The 22,523-nt window shown below is 56.8% G+C and overlaps 1 protein-coding gene across 1 annotated transcript; it reads right to left on the reverse strand.

The window, feature by feature from the left end:
* Positions 1–913: 913 nt before the first annotated feature.
* Positions 914–20,759, reverse strand: IGF2 (insulin like growth factor 2). The gene is made up of 4 exons (XM_075163016.1): positions 20,125–20,759; positions 12,272–12,434; positions 4,542–4,708; positions 914–3,939 (listed from the first exon to the last, which is right to left on the reverse strand). Exons 1-4 carry the CDS (start codon positions 20,227–20,229, stop codon positions 3,697–3,699), a joined length of 678 nt encoding a protein of 225 aa, XP_075019117.1. The 5' UTR covers positions 20,230–20,759; the 3' UTR covers positions 914–3,696.
* Positions 20,760–22,523: the final 1,764 nt, after the last annotated feature.

A 22,523-nucleotide genomic window follows, 5' to 3' on the forward strand; every position in this document is an offset into this window, starting at 1 on the left:
AATGAACTGCTCTGCTCTGGCCCCATGGTGACCTGCGACAGGATAAGGCAGAAAGGAGGGTTAAGGATGAGCTGTGCTTGGAAACAGCATCATCACCCTTACGGTGCTTCCAGCATCACCGCTTTGCTCCCTGGGGGATGCAGGCAAGAGGTTTAGCTAAAGTTTTGTTGGTTTTTAATCATCTCTAAATGTCCCCCATGATAGCGGAAGGAAACAGGAAAGATCAGAAAGGTACCGAAGCTCCCAAAGGCAAAATTCCCAGCAGTGGCCACCAGAAGCCACGACGAAGTCAGTCCTCACCCTTCATAGCACAAAGAAAACCAGAGTTCTGCAGCGGGTGGCGGGACGGGGACAGGAAGGCAGACACATCCTTTCTCCACCTGCGATAAAGTACATCTCCAAAGGAAGCAACCAGCCCTGCATCTGTACAAAAACCCTCCTGACCAACCACACACAAATCCCAAGAGGAAAAACTTTCTGAGAAAATAATTAATTTCTTTTTGCATGCTGCAAAATTTAAAAAGAAACTGGTTTAAAACATACGTTTTTAAGTGCCTAAATCCGCAACTCCACTTCTGAGGTGGAAAATCTTTTCCAGCCCAAGTCGTCTGGGACAGGAGGTTGGGCTCGGCGAGGTCCTTACTCAAGTCCCTTGCCCCACAGCAAGAGGTCTGGGCCATGCCAGCGGGACTGCGCAGACAGTGCGTGTCTGGCTGATCTGGGGGACTAGGGATGCTTGGGCAGTTTTGCCCAGCAGCTGCTCTGCTACCAAACTGGAACCGCAGTATTTTACCTCCCATTTGCACTGGTACATAATGGTTACATGTGATGAAAAGCAGTTCATCAGGATCCCTAAAAACTTAAAGAGAGGCTGTATCTACCCCAGAAACCAGAGAAGCACCGTCTACCAGGAAACCTAACCCAGATACAACATTTTTTTTCTCCTTTTTGCCTTTGGCGCATCTTCAGCTCCCATCCAGCTTTCAGGTCTCTGGGAACAGCCCAACCCAGTAAAAGCTAAGCAAATCCCAGCGGCCACTGGGAAACACCCCCAAATCTCGACAAGAATCGCTGGGCACGCATTTATCTCGGCAGGTTCAGGGGTAACCCCGAATTGAGGTTTCGGGGTTGTGTTTAAGTGCACCTCACCCTCTCTTGCAGGTTTGAGGCCCGAAAAGAGGAGCTGCAACGCACTCTGTTCCTCCACAGAGTGGCGTTTGGCATGGCCTTCTTCCCACCCAACTCTCACCCCAGGAGCAAAAATAAATGAAAAGTAAAAGAAAAAGTCAGGCTTCATATTCTGGATGGATATTTATTTGCTTAACAGATTTTCTTTTTTTTTTTTTTTTTTTTCATTTTTTCTTTTTTGGTACAAAGCATCCAGGAAAGCTTTTACTTCTCTTTTTAAAAAATAAAAACTAGGTTTCTTTTAAAAAAAGACACATGAAAAGGAAAAAAAAAAAGTCAATTATTTGCAATTGCTCTGTTTTTATTCTGCCTTCCCCACCCCACCCACTTCCCTTCCCCCCACTTAATTTGGACCGATTTTCATTCTTTTCCATATATATTTAATAAAATAAATAAAGGATTTTCTTTGTCGTGTATTGCAGTGCCATTTTTTTTTTTTAAACAAAGGCTTCATGGCTCAACATTGCAAGGTAATAACAAACAAAAGGATTATACATTAAAATCCTCCCCCTCTCAAGACTCCCCCTAGCCCTCCCCTCCAAACCACAAAATAGAATACAATTCAAGTAGTCTTTTTTTTTTTATGTTTTAAATGTATGGATATATAAGACAAAGCAAGTACAGAACTGGTTAACAGAGTGTCCCCATTTTATTAGCAAGTGAGAGTATATCATAGGGAGATGTAATTGATTCCCCCCTTTTTACGGTTCCTAGACAGATAATATATATTATTTTAAAACCAACCTATTTTACAGCCCTCTGCCCACCTCTCAAACCCATCCGCTTACCGAGTCCCGAGCCTCAAGCCAGAGACTTGCCTTTTCCCCCCCCGTCCCGTGCAGCGGTCCCAGCCCTGCAGCCTCCCGGGTGCAGCCCTCCTCCTCCTCCGCAGCCCCGGCGGGGGGCGAGGGGAGGAGGGCGGGGGGCGCAGGGCAGGGATGGGGGGGGTCCGGCGAGAAGGACGCAAAGGGCAAGAGAAGGAAAAGGAGACGGTGGGGCGCGGAGCTGGCGCTTCTGCAGGGGCTCGGCGGCGAGGGCCGCCCGCCCGCCCGCTCGCCGGAGCATCGGCGCGCGAGCAAGCCGTCAGGGTGGGGAGGAAGCGGCAGGTCCCCCGTGGCTCGGGAAGCCAAGCTCCGCCGGGGGTCCGTGCAGAAGCAGGGCCTCGAGTTGTAACTGGCAACACCTTCACCATTCAAAAGAGTTTGTCTCTAGAACAGTTCCCTTTTAGTCTAAATTGTGGTGGTTTTGTTTTTTTGGGGGTTTTTTTGTTTTTTTTTTAAAAAAAAAAGGATGCGTGTCGATGTATTTCTGTGTGTGCGTGCATCTGTGTACATGAGTAACAGCCAACTAGCTCATATGGTCATGACCAAGCTATATTTCAGAAGAGAAAAGAAACACATTTATCACACTTTTCCTAAAACGAAAAGCTAAAATTTCAAGTTCAGTATTCACTATCTTGTCCTTCCCTCCCCACCCTCCCTTGCTATTTCTGGGTTTTTTCCCTTCCAACTTACTTTAGCACCATAACACATTTTAAACATTACAATCCCTCTTCAGATACTACACAAAATGTCCCATAAAAATAGTGCTTTTTTTGCCAAAAAAGTTATATAATATATTATATATATAAATCAACTAAATCCGTGGCAAATGTGCAATGCAGACGCCTCCTCCATTTAAAGTGAGCATCAGCTCACTTTTTTCTTTTTTTTTCTTCTTTCCCCTTTCCTTTTTCTTCTCTCTTTCTCGCTTTCTCTCTCCTCTTCCTCTCTTTCTCACATCATCGATGATTTCAAAAAGGTGCAAGTCGATTTGGAATCTTGTAATGAAGCACACACACAAAAATGCAGATGGGGGCTCCTCGGAACTTCTTCTCAGGTACGTTTTTCTTTTAAAGGTGCAAAAGAAAGTTATAAAAATAAGAAAACCAAAAGAAAAAAAAAAGAAGAAAAAAGTGGGGTGGGAATGAGGCAAAAAAATTATATCCCTCAATATTTCTCCCCATTTTTTTTTTTTTCACTTTATCGTCAAGAAAGACACGGAATGGACTCTTCTTCTCGAGAAAAAAAAGATTAAAAAAAAAAAATTTTAACTTCATATCCTTTTTCCCTCTTGCTTTTTCTTTTGTCTTCTGGCGTTGGCACCAGGGATGTCACGCAGCGCCCGGCAGCAAAAAGTTCAAGTGCCAAACTGTCCCTTTGCAAGTACAGGCTTGGAAATACTGGGGGCGCGGGGGAACGAAACAGGCCTGGGAAACGAAACAACCCTCCCCCCCACCCCGAAAGGACGATGCCGCGGGAGCGGCGCTGCTCGCCGCCGCCGCCGCCGCCGCCGCCATCCCCTCCTTGCTGTGTCAGTTGTTTGGTTGGGGCCGGAGCGGCGTGAGGGTGCCCCGCTGCCCCGCTCCTCGGCTCGGCGGCCCCGGGGACGGAGGGGCTCGGGGGCCGGGTCTCGCCAGTCCTCCCGCCCTCCCCCGGGAGATCAAAAATCGAGACGGCTGGTCAGGGTTCATTTCTGGGGGCCAGCCGTTTCGGGGGAGGCTCGCGCCGCCGGGGGCCTCTGGCTGGGCAGGGAGATGAGGGGACGGTGCAGCGCCTTGGCTTCCTCGGCCGCTTGCAGCCCCTCCGCCTGCCACCGGTACTGGCGAGCCCGCAGGATGCCCGGCACCTCCCGCTGCAGCCGCTGGGAGCTCTTCTTCTGCCACACGTCGTACTTGGAGTACTTGGCGTGCGAGGGCTTCTGGAAGCTCTCCTGCAAGGGGAGGGGATAGCAACGTCAGCCTCGCCGCAAGCCTGCCCGCCCTCCGGACGGGGGTGCCCCCCTCTGAGCTCCGTCCATCCCATGGAAACATTGCCCCATCCCATGGAAACGTTGCCCCATCCCATGGAAACTTTGCCCCATCCCATGGAAACGTTGCCCCATCCCATGAAAACATTGCCCCATCCCATGGAAACTTTGCCCCATCCCATGGAAACATTGTCCCATCCCATGAAAACTTTGCCCCATCCCCGGAAACATCCAAGGTCAGGTTGGACGGGGCTCTGAGCAACCTGGTCTAGTTGAAGATGTCCCTACTCATTGCAGGGGGGTTGGACTAGACTTTAAAGGTCCTTTCCAACCCAAACCATTCTATGATTCCATGATCCAGCCCACCTCCGGTCCTCCACCTTATTAAAAGTTGACCTTCTGCAGGGTATTTGGCACCAGTTGCCAACGGTTGCCAGCTCTTGAAGGCTCTGCAGAAGCAGCAGACCTTGCAGCTGGGATTCGTCCTCTCCCACCCATGGCCTTCCCATCTTTTCTCCTCCTGTTTATTTCGGCGAAGGGCCGCCGTCCCGGCGCAGCCCCCCTACCTTGTTGAGCGCGGGCAGGCCCGCCAGGGAGGTGGCGGAGAGGTCGCGCTCCGACTTGACCGACTTGGCGCAGTAGGTTTCCAGCAGAGCCAGGTCGCAGCTCCGAAAGCAGCACTCCTCCACAATCCCCCGGTTGATCCGCCGGTTATTTCGTCCCACCGGTCTACCTGCAATGGCAGAGACCCTGGTGTTAGCCACCAGCCTGGACTGGATCCTCTTCCCCCCCTCCACGGCACCCGCCCCCTTGTAGCCACCCCTCCAGCAGCCACCGGAGACCGGTGGGTGCCACACACTGCAAAAATCACAGCGCTTCTCCCAGACCAGCCGACACGCGCCCGCAAACCCACCGACTTTCACGTTAAGGCTTTCCCAGACGAACGCTGTCGATGCCAACAGGGCTCCCCCGCATGCGCACGGCGCTAATTAAAGGCGCTTTATATGGCGGTGATTTATTCCCCTCCTATACCTCCGGCGCGGGCGGCCTTTTTGGGCGCAGCTAAAGTGAGGAAGCTCGAGCCCAGCCCGGCCGCCAGCGCTGCGCTGATTACTGCGACCGTCTCCGATGTTGATCCTGGCAAGCGAGTTTTATTAGAAAGAAGCAGCGCAGCGTTGCGGCTGCCAACCTCCCTCCGTCGGGTCGACGCTCAGGCAGGTGAAACGAACCAAGGCGGCTAAATTTTACCAGATGGGACAGCTCTGAGACAGCTGCAGAAAGAATACAGGCTCCCGCACCCGCCAAGAATAGCTATTAAACTTAATCTTTTAATAAGGGTTCCTCTCCCGTTTCTGCCTGCAGAAGGATACGAAAGCCCGTGTCCGGTGCAGCAACAACCGAGCGCGTTTCATGTCACCGCTTAATGATGGCCAAAAGTCTCCAGAGGAAAAGCTTACAGCAGTTTTACTGGTTTTCCTCCCCCTCTTGAAATCAAAGAGATGGGCAAACTTGAATTTCTGATGCAAAATAAATTTGCTTGGGAATTGCTACTTCCAAAACGTAAACCGGCCCAAAAGGAAAGGATTTTCTCCGGGCCTTTGCACATGGCGTGTTATGCGCTTGTGCTGTTGTGGGGTTTGCGGCAGGGGCTCAGCAGGCTGCCACGAGCGCCTCTTCCCAGTGCAAACTGCTCCGAGGGAGGGGAGCAGAGGCTGGCACCAGCGGGGCCTGCAAACGGGATCCGGTACCGCATCCCAGCCGGGAGAATCTGGGCATGGGAAAAACCGAGAGCGAGCGGTGGAGGTGTGATGCCTAACGCTGCTCACCGTGCCGCGCTCGGCCGAGCCCCCCCCTCCCAGCAGGCCTGCGGGAACGCACAAAATGGTCCACATTGGCCCCATGCACGATCCACGATCCCCCCACATGCTCCGGATGAAGCGGGCGCTCAAGTATTTGGCCTTGGTGAAGATTTAAGGGCCCTGGCTTGCAAGGCGCTGAGCAATTTCCCCGGGGGGTACCCCATCCGGGTGCCCACCCAAAGCGCCTCGGGACAAAGGGCAAAGCACAGGAGTTTTCTGTGCACGCGGTGCAGCCCCACATGTGAAAAGCAGCCCCATATGTGCAATGCAAACGCGCATGTGCAATGCAGCCTTGTGTGTGCAATGCAAATATGCATGTGCAATGCAAATATGCATGTGCAATGCAGCCCCATGCGTTCAATGCAGCCCCGCGTGTGCAATGCAGACATGCGTGTGCAACGCAGACCTGCACGTTCGACGCAGCCCTGCATGCATAATGCAGCCCCACGTGTGCAACACTGGCATGCAAAACCCCATGACCGTTACCTCGTCACGGGCTCTGCAGTAGCGAAGCCCCTGGCAGCAGGGCACCCACTCTCTGGCAAAATCAGCCGTGCCCCCTTCGGCGGGGAGCCCTCTGCTCCACGCTGGTGCGTTGCCGCCACGCTCGGAGGTCGCGAGAGCAAACGCAGCATCAGGGCGCAGAGCGATGGAGCAGCTGACTCACGCCACGCAGCCCGCCTTCGGGAGTCATTTCAAACGCTCTATTTTCCACATTCGTCCCCCCTGCGCCACCACCCTCCTTTTCTTTTTCTTTTTCTCTGGACAAATTTCAGGCACGACCTTTAGGCAGCCCCGCGGGAAGGTGAGAAGGACAGTGTCCTCTTGGTAAAGGCTCAGCGAAGGAAACCTTGTTAGCAGTTTAATTTTCTCTCTCTAAATGCTTGTGGCCAACAACCATGCTGGATTGGGCCCTCCCTTTAAAGGCAGGGCAGGTGCGTTGGGTGCCCGCAGCCGTACGAGCAATGCCGGTGCAGGCAATCCGGGTGGCAATGCCCCAGGGAGACGAGGGAGAGGAGCCAGCTTGGGGGCAAGTATTCGATACGCTCGCGATGCCCGGTGAGGTCCACGGGAGACGCGTGCTGCCACCGACATCCCGCGCCGCATACAGCCCCCGCTCAGCACCTATCGACCCCAGCGCCCAAACCCGCATGTGCGGCAGGTTGCTGAAGCATGAGGCTGCTCCAGAAAGACATCCTGAGCACGGGCAGAAGGAGAGGTTGGAAGGAAAAGAGAAAAAATTCAAGTCACCCCCTCTTGCTAGCACATCCCCAGAGGGCTGCATTCACACTCCCGCTGAACAGAAGGTTGCACAAGTGACGACACGCACGGTTTGGGGAGAAGTTGAGGTTTTGAAAGGTTACATGTCTCCTCTCGAAAAAAAAGTTGCCTGCTTGCAGCTATGCGTTTGTTTGGAAAGAAGAGGGGGGGAAAAAAACCCAACAGGCAAAGCGGGACCATTTTCACCACCTTGCCACCAAGGGCACTTTCTGGCATGGGAGCGCGTGGGAAGATCACGGCAGCACGTCTTTGCAAACGCCCAGGTGCGGCACCGCCGGGGTGAGCTCCCGGCAGGGATCACCGCCGCGGCACGGCCCCTTCCTCCCCGCTCGCTGCCCTTGCCCAGCCGGCGGGCACACGCGTGGCCCCCGGCCCCGACGCGCTGCCCCTTCTCTCTTGCATAAAGCTGCTGCGTGCCGTTCCCCTTGCTGGCGCCGCTGCCAGCTCCGCTGCGAGGGTCCGATAGGGCACCTTTCCCATTACATAATTGTCCATAAGGACCTCGCCAAATGCCAATACAATCCTCTGTGGGAGAGTTACTTTAGGAAAAAAATTAGGCAAACATAACAAACAGGGATTTAATCCCGGAAAGTACCTGGAGACAACAACCCAGGGAAGAGACGCCAGGACATTGCTGATTAACAGCAATATTGCTGCTGACCTGGATTGGGAAAAGCATTTGTTCCATAACACGATTTACGCACGGACTAAAGGTTGAATTTCCTGGCTTTTGCCCGTGGGTGGCATCTCACTTCACCACCACTGCCAAACCCAGGGAGGGTTTTGCCGCTCCATCCCTTGCCCGCAGGGGAGAGCCGTGCGGGCAGCGGGCTGCGGCACCGCCGGGGCGCGTGAGCCACTTCCCATTGCAGCGATGACCGCCTCCTCCCGAGGAAACACGCTTCCTCTTGGCCTTCAATGAATGGCTACACTCTCTTTTTCCCCAAACTGTGCTCCACCAACACCTCCCACAGCTCTGCTGAGGGGCCGGGCCCCGTGGTGCAAAGCCCAGTGATGCAAAGCCCAGCAGTACAAAGCCCAGCCATGCAAAGCCTGGCAGTGCAAAGCCCAGTGATGCAAAGCCCGGCAATGCAAAGCCCAGTGATGCAAAGCCCAGCAATGCAAAGCCCAGCAATGCAAAGCCCGGCTATGCAAAGCCCAGCTATGCAAAGCCCGGCGATGCAACGCCCGGCGATGCAAAGCCTGGCAACGCAAAGCCCGGCGATGCAAAGCCCGGCAATGCAACGCGCTGCGATGCAAAGCCCAGCGATGCAACACCCTGCGATGCAAAGCCTGGCAGTGCAAAGCCCGGCGACGCAAAGCCCAGCGATGCAAAGCCCGGTGATGCAAAGCCTGGCAGTGCAAAGCCCAGCGATGCAAAGCCCAGCGATGCAAAGCCTGGCAGTGCAAAGCTCGGCGATGCAAAGCCCTCCGGCTGCCCGGGGTTATTCTCGTCCGGCAGCGGGCTATCCTGACAGGGAGAGCTGGGCATCCCGGCGGCGATGCAAAGCCAAACCCGCTGCCGGGAGAACCCAGAGGCCGTGTACCTGCAGCTCAGCTATGCCTCCACGCTGGAGGCAGTGGCATTGCTGTGGCCACGGGGGGACAGGAGGGTCCCTTCCCCGGCATTGCCACCCCGCTGCTCCGGGCTGCCCACCCTCACCGGGGCCGGTCGGATGTCCACAGGGAGGGGTGCGTGGTGCCGGTGCCACCCTGGCCGGGTCCCCTCTCCTCTGGTCAATCAGGCGGCAAGCCGAGTGGAAGGGGACTTTGGGTGTAAACAGTCCCTGCGCCCCTGTCGCAGGAATGTCGGGAGCAACAAGGGGGCCTTTGTGCGGCACCGGGCCCCGTCCCAGTGCCCCTGGCCTGGCCCTCCCCCACCCCGGCACCGCACTTTCCCCCCTGCTTTTTCCTAGTATTATTCGGAGGAGCGGCGGGCGCGCAAGAATGTGCCCTGTCAGCACAAGCGGCTGCAAAGAGCTAAATTCTTATCAGCTGTTGGAAAGGAGGAAACAGGAGCTGTTGTTTACAGAGAAGTCGGACGCCTCTCCCCCCGCAGCCCCTTCTCCCCTCCCTGCCAGCATTGCATGACAGCAACTTGACGGCCGGGGCTTCCTCTCGACCTGCCCCGCTTTTTTCACTCGGGGCTGCGCTCAGCATCCCTCCACGGGCCGTACTGCCGGCCCCGGGGTGGGTGCCGGGGAGCAGGGAGAGGGGGTCCCGACCCTGCCGCAGAGCCACGGCAGGATGCCACCACCTTGCCGGCACCTGCTGACCAGCCCCAAAAGCCTTAAAAGTCACGGAAGGGAGGAATCACGGCAGAGGCGGAGAGCAAAGCATGCACGGCTCCAGCTGCAGGCACCCCCGGGATGCGGCGCGGGGCTGGCGTGGTGCACGTAGCTGTGCCCAGCCTGCGTCCCGTGGCCAGGTAACCCGGGCGCTGCCAGCTCCCGCCCCTGTCGGTGCAGCTCTTTTGCAGCCCCAGCTCTCGGAAGCAGCTTCAACATCCTCAGCCCCAAGCACCTGCGAGCCACGATGCCTCCAAGGGCATCTGGGGGCTGGGGCTCGCTCCCCATGCCAGCGGACAGATGGGCATCCCGGTGACCAGGGGGTGCACCCTCCTCACTCTAGGTTGCATATTTTCCCCGTCGCCAGATGCCAGGGGGATGAAACACCATCGGTACGCTGCATCCCCTTGCATGGATGCAAACGGCGCTGTACTTCAGAGCTAGCTTCGGTAGCTAAGTGCTTCTTGTAAGAATGCGAAGCATCGTCTAAGTACTTAAATCACCACTGCAGCAGAAAACCGATAAGGGATTTTCATAGCATTTTTGTTTTTTCCAAGATTACCAGACGGATGCTTGCAACAAGCCCCGTCCAGCAAGCGGGGCCCACCTGTACCTGCGGGACAAGGCTGCCCAAGTCACTGACCTCCCGTAGGAACGACCGCCTTAGTGCAGGCTGCTCATCAGGTCGCACATCCCGTGCTGAGAAGTGCTCATGACAAACCTGGGCCCAGTTTTAAGACGTAAACCCGCGATCGTGTGACATAACCGTGCCCTATGGAGCCTATACGGTGACAATAGTGTAGCCATGAGGGCTTAGGAGTGAAGATGAATATGGTCAGGAGAATTAACTACTTTATGAGGCCAACTGATGGAGGTAGAGGGAAAAAACGAGGCGAGCTGGGGACGTCCAAACCCCTCATCAAGTAGACCATCACCCAAACGTCTTCAGCCCTGCACGGCACAGGCTGCTCAGATGCTGAAGGGGTTAAAATATGGGACCCCCCAGACTTTGCTTCATCCTCTGGCACCTGGGCTCTCCAGAAATATTCAAAAAGAAGAAGGGGGGATAGGAGAGGACAAAAAACAAAAGCAATAATCTCCTTGCAAGCACCAGACTGGCCACTTGGCACCAAGCGACTTGTCTGCCTTCAAAAGTGTTTTTATTTTGGCCTGGGCGGCTGGGTTATTTGAGGTGAAAGGAGGTCAGTTTGTCCATAAAACAAAAGCCCCATTCCCTTTCATCCCAGAGAGGGGGAGGAGGGAAGAGAAACCACGGGAGGGAGACGGATGCTCCTCTATATATAGAGGGAGAGGAAGAGGTGTGAGAGTGGGAGAGGAGCTCGCCTCCTCGCCGCGCCGGTAAGGCCAGCCCCGGACCTGCCGCCTCGGCCGAGCTCCGGCACGGGGCTCGTTGGTGGAGGAAAGGTGGAAGGGGGAGATGAGAAGAGGAAGGGCAGCTGATGTGCAAACCCTCGCCGCTCGGCTCGGTGAGAGGAAGGAAGCGCGCCCAGGGCGTCCCCAAAAGCATCCCGCTGCTCAGCTGGGACGGGGCAGGGCGATCACCCCCCGCTAGCTGCAAAACCACCTGCAGCCCAACCGCCTGCCCAAAATGACGCAGCCCGAACCCTGGCTGCCGCTGGATGCGGGATCCCTGCGCCTCTCCCTGCCCGACCTCAGCAGCCAAGTCTGGCTGAGCATCCAGGATGGGAAGGGACATCCAGGTTGGGAAGGGACATCCAGGATGGGAAGGGACATCCAGGTTGGGAAGGGGCATCCAGGTTGGGAAGGGACATCCAGGTTGGGAAAGGACATCCAGGATGGGAAGGGACATCCAGGATCATCTCCTAACTTTGCAGCACCCCGTTGCCTGCACAGGCAGACCGGGAGGAGGCTCTCAACTCCACTACTCCAAACAACACCCTGGTACTTGAAAGCAACTTTTTAATTCCTTTTCCCAAGGCAGAGGCAAGGCTGCCAAATGCACGGCACCGCGTGCAGCTGGTATCTCCATCCTCTTCTCCCCCGTTTGGCTTTGCATCTTTCAGTCCTCAATGGGCAACAAGACACCGGGTCTTCCCTCTCCCACGCAGAGCAGGGGATTGAAGCACCAGAACAAGGCATCGCACTCGAGGCACCTCCGCCCACAGATTGCTGGGCATCCATCGCTACTGGTTTACTCCTCCTCCTCCCCATTTACCAGCTAAGCCGTTGTACTGCTAATGCCAACGGTCCAAACCCTCGAAGCATCCTGGTGGAAAGCCCAGTCCAGCCAACTGTCCTGAAGCCACCTGCACTCTGCGGACAACAGCAACGCTGCAGTTTTTGGCACTAGCTGCGCTGCAAAGACATCACTCTTCAGCGACAGGTTCACCAGCAGGTAGCCAGGAGGCCACAAAGTGTATTTTGGGAGCAGCCTAGAAGCTGCTGCTATACCCAAGCAAAGCCCAGAAAGGGGGAGCGCTCAGCTCCCTGCCTGCTCTCAGGATGCAGCAATTAGGCAGCAAGGTTTAAAAATAAGCCAGGGTCCAAGCTCAGCGGAGAGCTGGCTGCAGACATCCTCGTTATTTTAATGACTTGCCCGCATCGCCGGTGAGCCAACCACCTGTGGCTCCCCAGCGATATTCCACTTTCCCGAGCATCAAATGCAGGACCCGTGGGACTAGACAGTCCCCAAAACCGGCGTGAGGTGCATGCTCGTCACCCTGAGCACGTAGTTTTTCTCACTCCTCTCCCAGCCTACCGCCATGTACAAGGCAATCGTGAAAGCACCGGGCTGGGAAAAACCCTTCCTTTCCCTCCCAGCCCAGCTCCACCGAAGCAAGACGTGGGTTAGGGACAGCATCCTGCCGGTGGCTGCCCGGCACTTACTGAAGTAGAAGCCCCTGTCCCCGCAGACGAACTGCAGCGTGTCCACCAGCTCCCCACCGCAGAGGGTCTCCGCCGTGCCGTACGCCGCGGCCGAATCCAGCGCGTAGGCCAGGAAAGCCAGCAGCAGCAGCAGCATCCGCCTGGCCGCACACATCCTCTGCACCTGGGGAGAGAGGCACAGCGTTAACACGGCGCGAGAGACCCCCCTCTGCCACCTCCCCCCGGGCAATGCCCCCCCCTGCCCACAGCACGCCCGGGGATTGATGCCCAGCCACGTCGGGATGCTGCGGGGAAGGACCGGCGGCGCTGAGCCGGCCGCTGGTGCGAGGCTGGCTCCCTGCGCTCGCCCCACCAGTCAGCCGCTCCGGGCAGACAAGGTTTGCATTGAAGCAGTTTTTCCATTGGAAAATCCCACTTCAGCCTACCTCTGAAAGGCTTTTATTCCCCCTGCTCTTTCAACAGTGTGATTTTTTATTTTTTTTTCCCCCCTTTACAGGGGAAATCATTCAAATGATGATCGGGAGGTGGTTTTTTTTTCATCTCTGATGACAGGTTTTCATGCATGTTCCCCCAAAGCAGAAACAAATGAAGTTTCGACCTGTCCTAGAGCTGCTTTTGAGGAAAGCTGGGTTTTGCCAGGGAGCGGCGGCCTTCGCCCCGGGCAGGCGAGAGACTCGCGCGGCTGAGGCTCGGGCAGGCAGGGGCTGATTACACAAGCCGTGTTTGCTGACGAGAGCCGGGACCGAGAAGACATCCCTCAGGAGCAGAGCGGTCCCACGGGAAACGCGCCTGAGGCATCACCAAGGAGGGCCAAGGGGGTATCAGCCAGCGCAGAGGATTAAAAAAGAAACTCCCTGGATATTTGCTAACTAACCCAAAGATTTCCCCTGACTCGGCTCTGGCAAACAGCTCTGTGTCAGCTTCTGCAGGTGTAAAGTGAGGGTGTTATTGCCTCACCGGATGAGGCAAAACCCATGGATGGTTCAAGGCGTTACAGTCGCTCAGTGATGAGCATCACTGTATATATACAGTCAAATAACGATGGTGGCCAGACAGGTCAGCTCAAAATGAAGAGGGGAAGGGTGGCAAAACAGCAGCCGGCGTGGGGCAATGCTAAATCTCAAGCGGAGCATCCCCTCTCCCTGCTAACGCTCAGCCCAGACGCTGGCTTTCACATCCAGCCTTCATCACCATAGCATCTGAGCAACTCGAGAATAATATCAGTTAATGAATATTACCTCACCCCCCCGGGATGCTCGGAGATGGAGCCGAAGCCCAGGATAGATTAAATGACTCGCCCAAGGTCACGGGGGAAGTCTGCAGCGCAGCCAGGAAATTAGCCCAGCTCCCCCGGGGCCCCACCACGGTCCTGCCAGCAATAAAGCCACCCTTGCTACCAATTTTTTACTAGCACGTAGCTCAAATCGTCGCTGCTAGAAATGCGCCGCGCTTACAAGTCGCGAGCTCTTCGGAGCAGCGGGAAGACAGGGATCAGCAGCAAGAAAAGCCAAAACGGAGGCTGCAAGGTCTGGGTGGGCTGAGGGGGGCATTCCCCCGGCAGGAGCTTCGATGCCCATCGTATTGCTCAGCCTGTCCTGGCAGAGACCAGCAAGGCTGGCAAAACCCTTCCCAAGGCTCTGGACAAGAGAGGCAGCAACCCTGGGAACAAACTGGGCTCAAACCAGCAAGTGATGGGACCCGGACCAGTTTTCCAGTAGCACTGGTCCCTTTAGGGGGGTGCTTTGGTCTATATTACACCAGGAGCAGAGGTATGGCACCGGACTGTGATTGCACCACGCTGCCAAGCTGCAGTGTTTTGCCACCAACACCTTTTCACCTTGATTTTTTTATCAAGTGGCCAACGGGTGTTTCCTGGGCCTCCCCAGCATGACCGCAGCATCACCTTTGCTGCTCGGGTCATGCCCCTGGTGTGGCAGCATCAGCAGCCGGATCACCAGCTGACAGGAGACCAATGATCCCGCTCCCTTTCCTTTCTTTTTTTTCCCTTTTTCCTCTTTTTTTTACGTGCAGCTCCTGATTGCTGCTGTCCCTGGGGCGCAGCTCATTGCCGGCGCGGCAGATGTGTGCCAGCCAGTGCCGCTGTCGAAGCCGCTGACGTGGGACTTCAGGACACCCAAATAATCCCCTGTCCCCAATTAAGCTTCTGCTGGTTGTGAGTACTGCGGCTAACGAGCAGGCTGCGTGCCGGCCTCCCCCAAGCCAGAGCCGGCCCCCCAGAAGGGGCTTGCTTGGTGGCACGGGTGACAAACGCAGTTTTTCCTCCACATTCAGTCTAAAGAAAGGGGTGAGATGCTCTGAAGCAGGGGGAGAGCGAGGTTTTGTCGGCGGGGCGATATCTGATGCTGGGGAGACTTGATACCTTCTGTGGAAAAAAACTTGTGCTCCTCGGAAAATACCCGCTCCTGCGCAACCCACACCACAAGCACAAGGTGGCCCCTGGCAGCCTCCCCCGCGAGCTCTTTTAGGGTGCCCACGCACCCCGTAACTCCGGCCAGGAAGCCTCCCTGAAGATGCAAGGACAGGGACAGCCCCAGCGCTGTCATCCAGAGCCAGGCTAACGTGGAGGTGTGCGATGCGACGAAGTCCCCCTTTGCCCACGCGTCAACCGCCAGCCCTTTCCACCGCTGTCACCTTGGCGTCTCCCCGCTCCCTCCAGCAGCCATGTAACAAGAAACCGGGCAGCAAAGCAAAAAGCATCTTTATTTACTACCCGATGCTGCAGTTTCTCTCCAGCTTGATGGAGCCACAACCCAACCCAACCCTCTCCCTTTGGCCCTACTGACCCTGCGGAGGAAAAGCCTTCACCCAAAGGCTAGACAGGCTCCCACGGTGCTGTCACCGGCTCAGCGCATCCCGATGACCTTTCAATCGATCCTTCCCCGCTCCCGCTTCTCCTTAGCAGGGATGAGCAGCACCCATGCAGGAGAGCTCGCACCCACCCCGCTGCGGCTGCCGGAGCAGGCGCTGCTCCCCAAAATGGGGCAGCACGGCACGGCTGGGTACCCGCAGCCCACGACCTGGCGCAAGCACCATGCCAGCTGCACAGGTTGCATGTGGCTTCAGTTGTTATGGCCAAATCCTGCTCAGCATCGTGAGTCGAAGCCCTGTCAACCCCTCCAAGCCCTTATTCTCCACTGGAAACATGGGACAGCACTGCTTTTGGTTTCTAGTCCCATTAGGACAGGGACAGCCCCCTCAGCTGTGGGACAGTGGTAAATTCACACTGACGGCTGGAAAAACCCTCAGTTTTTATTAGAAAGCCTCTTTCACGTGAGATGTAACAGGAATAAGGCAGCGAGAGGTAAGCGGGGAAGTGGGTAACCTTTCCTAAAGGACAAGGTCCCATCTCCGCTAGGCGAGAGGCTACACCCACCAAAGCTTCATTCTTGCCAAAGCGAGTTGAATCAGCCCTGCCGGCTGCCGTTCCCCCTCACGGGCCCGCAGAGAGCTCAAACGCTTCAGGATGCGGTTTTAACCAGGATGCGGTGGGAACGGCAGTGCGAGACATGCCGGGTGCCCAACAACCTGAGCACCGAATTCCTCCTAATGAGGGTTCGGACCCCATGTGGCGAGCAAGAGGGTGATGCAAGAGGAATTTCTTGATTGCACAGGTGCCCTGTACCATCCTGGGAATTGCACCTGAGAGCAGCCTCCTCGGCACAAGAGAGACTCAGACAAGCCATCGGAGCACGATGCTGGCCTCTCCTTGCCTGGAGAGGGTCTGCTTTGCTCTCCATCCTTCACGTCCTTCTCCTGTCTTCCCCCGCATCCCCAGGTCCCTGCACAAAGCCAGGCTGCTGCTGGAGCCAGCTCGACCGCGAGCCGCTGCACGTGGGATGCTCCCGGCTGCCTTGGGACTCCCGCGTATTCCCCCCTCGCAGCACAGGCTGCTGCACCCATGGCCGGGGACCCCCAAAAACCTCTCAGCAGCCCCCAGCTAGCGGGGACACGCCAACAGAGAGGGTCCGCTCGGAGCGGCTGCCGTGTGCCAGGAGCGAGCCCAAGGGCAGGTCTGCAGCAGAGCCACCCTCCCGCCCGAGGCTGCTAAAGGGTTTTTTTTCAAAATTTGCTGCAGAATCAGTTGGATCGACGATTTCTGTCCAGCTGCTGGGGAGTCAGGGGCCAAGAGACCACAATGTGCTACAAGGCCCTGTTGCCAAATCTCGGAGGACAGCTCAGGCATCCCTTGCATCCAGGCTTGTGCTGAGCCAACCAAACCACGGTGCCTCTCTTGGGCAACAAACATCTCCCCAAAAACGGAGACTAAACCTCCTGTCTGACCTAATTCCTTCTTCAGTCTGGCCTTCATTACAATTTAATATGAACAGAACAACGTAGGAGGGAATTGACAGATGGCCCAGTCTGCAAAATTTGGATTTGGACAGCAAAAAGAAAAAAAAAAAAAATCTCGCTTCTTTGTGGAGCAGTGCAGCCTTTAAAAGGGAGCACGGCGAAAAGTCATCGGCCCAAACCCAGCAGCGTGTGCCGGAGGGGAAAACCCCAGTTTGCGCATCCCAGCCTCCATCACCCTCCACCCCTCCAAAAAAAAAGCAGGCAGACCGATGCTTCGCCACTCTGACGATTGCCTGCGAGAGATGCTGAGGGTCCCTCTGCCTTCCTCCCCTCGGAGGGCAGCCCCAGGAGAGCGGGGAGCTGAGCCGGTTTCGAGCGTGGCTCTCCCGAAGGGGCAGGACGCAGGCGCGCGCCAACCTCGCACGTGCCAAGCGAGTGCCGCCCCTGCCCACGGGCAACCTCGCACAGGGCGAGGTGCCAAGCGGCAAAGGGCTAGCAGAGGCCGGCAGGGAGAGGCAGGTGCCTTGGCAGCCAAAAACCACCCTGGGGCTGCATCTTGGGCAGAGGCACCGGGATGAGGCGCCCAGCGGTACCCGAAGGGAGAGGAGCCGCCGCGTGCTGTGCTGCAGAAGAGGCTCCCTTTTCACCTAAAAGAGAAAGGATGAGATTTCCAACCCGCAGCTGGGAAGAAGCAAGCTTCAAAACACAAAACTTTTCACCGTCGAGCTGTCAGGCGAATAAAACCGACCCAGGACCAGGGGTTTTGCTGTTTAGCTCAGGCTTGAAAAAAATCAAAAACTCCTGATTCTTGGCACCTGGCTCGCACGACATTTATATGGCTGAGGTTGGCAATGCTGCTGCTATTTTTAGCCCTCACTTTTTTGTCTTCTCTGCTCGTCCCCATCAGCAGCCCCCTCCGCCCCACGCTGGGGGTCACCTTTCCGCCTCCCATCCTGCGAGCGGGGAGAGACGCCTGCCTCCTCTGCCTGCGGGACAGGGGCCGGGGCAGGCAGGGGAGTGCTGCCTGCACCCCGCGTCTATCGGTGCTGCAGCAAGGACTACCGTAGCTGTGGAAAAATCAAGCTGAAAAAGGTGAATGGGGTATTCAGTACCATTTACTCACCCCACTGGGGAGCAAGAACGTATTGCACAAATTTTGGTATGCAGCCCAGAAACATTTGATTTATTGCATAAAAAAAAGGAAATGCAATCTTGCTTAACTCTTCTAAAGACAGCTGGCAGGACCCAGGGAAGGGATTTAAGTCCATTTTAGTAGCCTCACTTAACTCCTTTCTTTATTGTTCCTCTCTCCTTTCTGCATTCCCGTCCAAAACCTGGAGTATATCAGGGAAAGTTAACAGCAAGTTAAGCTGTTAAATCAGAAATTGTGGTGACTGGAGTCTACTGGCAAGTGATATTCCCACAACACGTTGAACTTGCTTTATGTCTTGGCAGAGCAGCTTTAACCCTTTCAGAGCTGGGCTGCAACACCCGGATTTCTTTCCCCGGTGCCCCCCACCTCTCCTGACCCCTCACACAAACGTGTCGAGGGAGGCTGGTATCTCTTTGCCCCCTTAAGACACACAGCAGCCTTTAAAAGCAAAGACAACGCGAAGAAGGATCAGAGAGGTCAGTCCCAGGACACGAGCAGCGAGAGGGTGGGCCACTTACAGTGCTCGTATGCACTGCTGGAAACACACCAACTCCTCGGTCCCTCTAAAAATAAGACCTCACCTGCTGTGTTTGCTTTATTTAAAAAAAGAAAAGTACAGAAATTATTTTCTCTGGTGCTCCACGAGGCAAGCCGGGTTCACTCCGAAGCCTATGGGAATCAATGGGAAGACAGGCACTGACACCTCTGGGTTGCCTGGTCAAAGCAGCAGCCCTCCAGCCGGGCTGCAAAAAGGATCACCTGTCAGAAAAAGCACTGGGACACACACGCAAACACATTTTGGCTCTCAAATTTCATGTGGCGGTGGGAGGGGACCGGCGGTGTCAAATCTTTTATCCCTTAATGAATTTTCACAGGAGCCGGGATAGCCCCTTTGAAAGGCTGAGTGAACTTGTGTGGGTGTCGACAACATGGAGCAAGATTTACAGCTCTGACCCATTCACCCCCACCAAAATTGTCAAGTTGGGTCCAAAACAGCTCAGTGAAGCTCAAATCAGAAGTGTCAGTCAGTTTTATTCCTCCAGATGTCCTTAGCACAAAGTAACCCTCACAAAACCCCACGACCCAGGCTCCTCCACTCCACTCTAAATCAAGGCGATATGAGGAATAAAAAACCCAACGCTCTGAACCCTGCGAAGTAAAAGGAAAAAACACACGCGCGCGCAACCTGACAACAAATAAACCCAAAGAAAACCAGGCCTTGGCCTCCCAAGCACATCCCAGCATTTGGAAAAAAACTACAGACTTTGTATAGGAAGCCTCGACTGGAGGGTTGAAAGCGGCGGTTCTCCCGAGGTGTCTATTTAAAACCACCCACACAAACCATGTTTTTACACTTGATTGCTCCACGCCGCCTGAGCGAGACCTGGCGTATCAGAAACCCTGCTAAAGTACCACTGGCTCGAGGCAAGGCAGCCACATCTGCTGGTACAGTTACGCTAAATCCGAGTTTCCTCATGTGCCCCAATTCCCTACTGCTCAACAGAGTGCTAAAACCTTTCCAAGTTGCGCTCTTAAAACAATTACTGTAGGGAAAAGCAATTGGGAAGGAAGAAGAAGAAAAAAAAAAAAAAAATCACACAAAGTCGAAGGCTGCATGCCAACCATTAACTCTCACTCCATTTTGGCTTCGCTTTCTTGTTTTTCCTCTCTGTATTTTTATCCCTCCGAGACCGAACACGCCGCAGTGTTTTGCAGAAGAGAGTTTAATAATCTCCCCGGTCTCCGAAGCCGGAGAACGGTCTGTCCCTTCCCCGCGCCGCTACGAGCGTCTCCCCGCTCCCACAACAACCCCGCGAGTGGAGGCAGCGCCGCGGGCAGCCGGGGGCCGCGCAGCCCTGCGTGACCTCGCATAGCCCCGGCCCCGCCGCCGGGCCAGCCCGGCCCCCGCACGCCCGTGGCTGCCCGCACACGCGCGCTGCCGCCAGCCGGCCCCGCACGCCCCTCCGCGGCTCCCCACGCGGGACCGCCCCGCCGCCGCGCCGGCTCCCCGCCGCAAACCGCGCGCAAGCGGTCCCGCCGCCAGCAAGCTGCGGGGGGGGGGGGGCCGCAGGCGCAGGCAGCCGGCGGGGCTTACCCCCGCCGCCGGGACGCGGGGTCGCCCCCCGGGGACACCCCGCGCACCCCACCGCAGCGGGCCAGCCCGCGGCTGGGCCGGCTCTCGGGGTCCCTCTAGTGACACGCGTGGGGACGGCGGGCAGCGGGGCCGGCGCGGCGCGGCGCGGCAGGGCTCGGGCATGGCACAGCGCGGCGTGGCACGGCTCTGCCCGGCGTGGCACGGCTCTGCCCGGCGCGGCACGGCACCGGGGAGCCCTCCCGCCCCTGCCCGCGGAGGGGCCGGCGCGGAGCGGCGCGGAGCGGCGCTTACCTTGGCGCTGCCGCTGCTACTCTCAACTTCTTGCGGCGGCGGCGGGCCGGGGAGGAAGGCAGGCTGCCGGCAGCGCTCATCCGTGTGTGCCCCGGCGCTTGACATGCTGCTCTCCTGCCCTGGCAGCGATCGCGGCTTTGGCTCGCCTTCCCCGCGCCCTGGCTCGCTCTCCTCGCCTTGCCTTTTTGGTATGTCAAGTCCCTGCTTGATGTTGTCTGGAGGATGTTGTTTTGTTACGATCAGGTATTTCGTTATTCTAGAGAGCGAGCGAGCGAGCGCTTTCCTTTTCTTTTTTTTTTTTTCCCTTTTTTTTTTTTCCTTTTTTTCTGGTTTTCTCCCCCCTCCTTTTTTTTTTTTTTTTTTTTTTCTCCTCTCCTTCTCTTTCTCTCCTCCTGCTTTGGCTGCCCCTTGGGTGGCTCTCACTTTTGTGTTTACTGACTGCGTCCCCCTGGCCGGGGCGGAGGGGCCGGCTGCCTGACTGCCCGCTGCTCGCGGCTGGCTGCCCCACGAGCGAGGAGACAGGCAGGGCGCTCCGGCTGCCCCCCTTTTATACCCCCCCAATGGGCATGCTCTGACTTCCCCAGCGAGCACCAGCCCGGCCACGCAGCCAATAATGTTGCAGAGCGGTCTAACCCCCTCTCTTCCCTCCCTCCCTTCCTTTCTTCCCTCCTTCTCCCTCGTAACCCTCCGGAGTCCAGCTCGGGGAGGGAAGAGGGGACAGAAAGTTTCTGCCGCACGGTTTCTTCGCGGGCTGCTCCCGGGTGGGGGCTTTGACCCACCCCAGCCGGCCCCGGCGGGGCGGGGGGCTGCGCGCATCCCCCGCCGCCCCCACAGGTGAGGGGAGGAGGTGGGGGTCCGCGCCCCGAGCCCCTGCCCTAAATGCTGGGGGGCACCCCCTGAGCGCCCCTAGCTGCCGGATGGCGAGCCCCAAGCCCTGGGGGGGTGAGAGGGGGCAGCGGGAGATTGCCTTGCCCGCCCCGCTTTCGGGGCTCTCTCTAGGTGCGCACAGGGCACAGGTGTCCGCGCCGTCCGCCTTGCCCTGCGCCGGCCCCCAAACTGCTCCGAAGGGCTCCCTGGTGAAGGCACGGGCATTCAGGGGTGCTGGCCCCTGGGCTCACACGCCTGCCCCATGTTAGGCACCCCAGTGCAAGCAGGCAAGCCCCCACCTCAGCAGAAGTGAGCCCCCATGTCCACCCGTGCACGTCCGTGTGGACAACATGGACGCTCCCCCTCCACGGGACAGCGGCACTCGGATTTTGCACCCCGCAGAGCACCTTCCCGGAGCGGTTCCTGCTCACTAGGTCGCCTCTGCTTCCCGCGGGCTTCTGCAAGCGAGCACAGTTGCCTTTAAGCCAAAGGGACTTTTCCCAGGCTTCGCCGTGCGTGTACAGCAGCGCGCGGGCTGAACGCGCTCCCGCTGCTCCGCTGGTGCTGCATGGCAGTCGCCTTGCGCTGCATGAAGCAAAACTCGCCTTCTCCCAAAGATCTGCCCGCCAAGTCTGCCCAGCCAGGGAAGCGACATCCCCAGGAGAAAGGACCCCGCTCGCTTTCCATCAGCGGCAAAGGCAGCCCCGGCCAGCCCCCGGGTGCCCGCACCCTCACCGCTGCCCGGGTGGGTGCCCCCTTGCAGGGGTGCACAGTCCAGGTTGCGCCGCGGGCACGCACCCTCTTCAGAGCAGAGTGGAGCAGAGCTGCCTGAGATCGGGCAGCAGGTTGGTCCATCTCAGGCAGCGCTTGCCATAGGTAGTGGCGTGAAAGGGCAAGGATACAGCAGCCCTCACCCCGACATGCAATAAAGAAAACTTTTTTCTTTCCCCTCTTTTTTTCAAGTTTGCACTTTTTTCTTTCAAGGATGGGGGGGCTTGGTGCAGCTCTGAACAGTCGGAATCGCCTTCAAGATGCCCAAGACAATGTGAGCAGGACTGGTCCTTTCTCACTAGGCTTTGGACATCCTTCCCTCCCCAGGGTCCTTCTGCTCTCTGGGTTGTCCTCTGGGCTGCGCTTCTCTGGGCTGTGTCGCTGCGTATCCCACCCAGCAGACCTGGCGTTAGGGCTGTGGGCTTCAACCGAAACATCGGCACACCTGGGAGAGAGACGTGATGCTGAGAAAGCGGTTCTGTGCACACCAGACTCAAACACAGGCATCAAATCTCAGCTCCTGCATCGATATTTAAGCATGTAAAGAAGTGGCCTGGCCGTCAAAGAGACTGAGCATCTGCCGGTATGTGTCAGGGCTCCAGACTTCTCCCAAAAAGAGGCATCTCCATCGACTGACTTTAGGAGTTTCTCCTAGACGGCCAGGACTTAGTAAATCCCAATCGGGGGTCTTTGCAAACCACTCGGCAAAGCTGGTCTCCTTAACAAAGAGCAACCACCTTTCCTCACTGCAAAAGCAAAAG

The sequence above is a fragment of the Calonectris borealis genome, chromosome 14 (assembly GCF_964195595.1).
Source record: "Calonectris borealis chromosome 14, bCalBor7.hap1.2, whole genome shotgun sequence".
Lineage (NCBI taxonomy): Eukaryota > Metazoa > Chordata > Aves > Procellariiformes > Procellariidae > Calonectris > Calonectris borealis.

Coding starts and splice junctions, on each gene's coding strand:
- IGF2 (XM_075163016.1), bottom strand. CDS start 20,229: ATGTCAAGCGCCGGGGCACACACGGATGAGCGCTGCCGGCAGCCTGCC. Junction 12,435..20,124: donor GTAGCAGCGGCAGCGCCAAG/GTAAGCGCCGCT, acceptor CTCTCTCCCCAG/GTGCAGAGGATGTGTGCGGC. Junction 4,709..12,271: donor GGACAGGGGCTTCTACTTCA/GTAAGTGCCGGG, acceptor CTGCCATTGCAG/GTAGACCGGTGGGACGAAAT.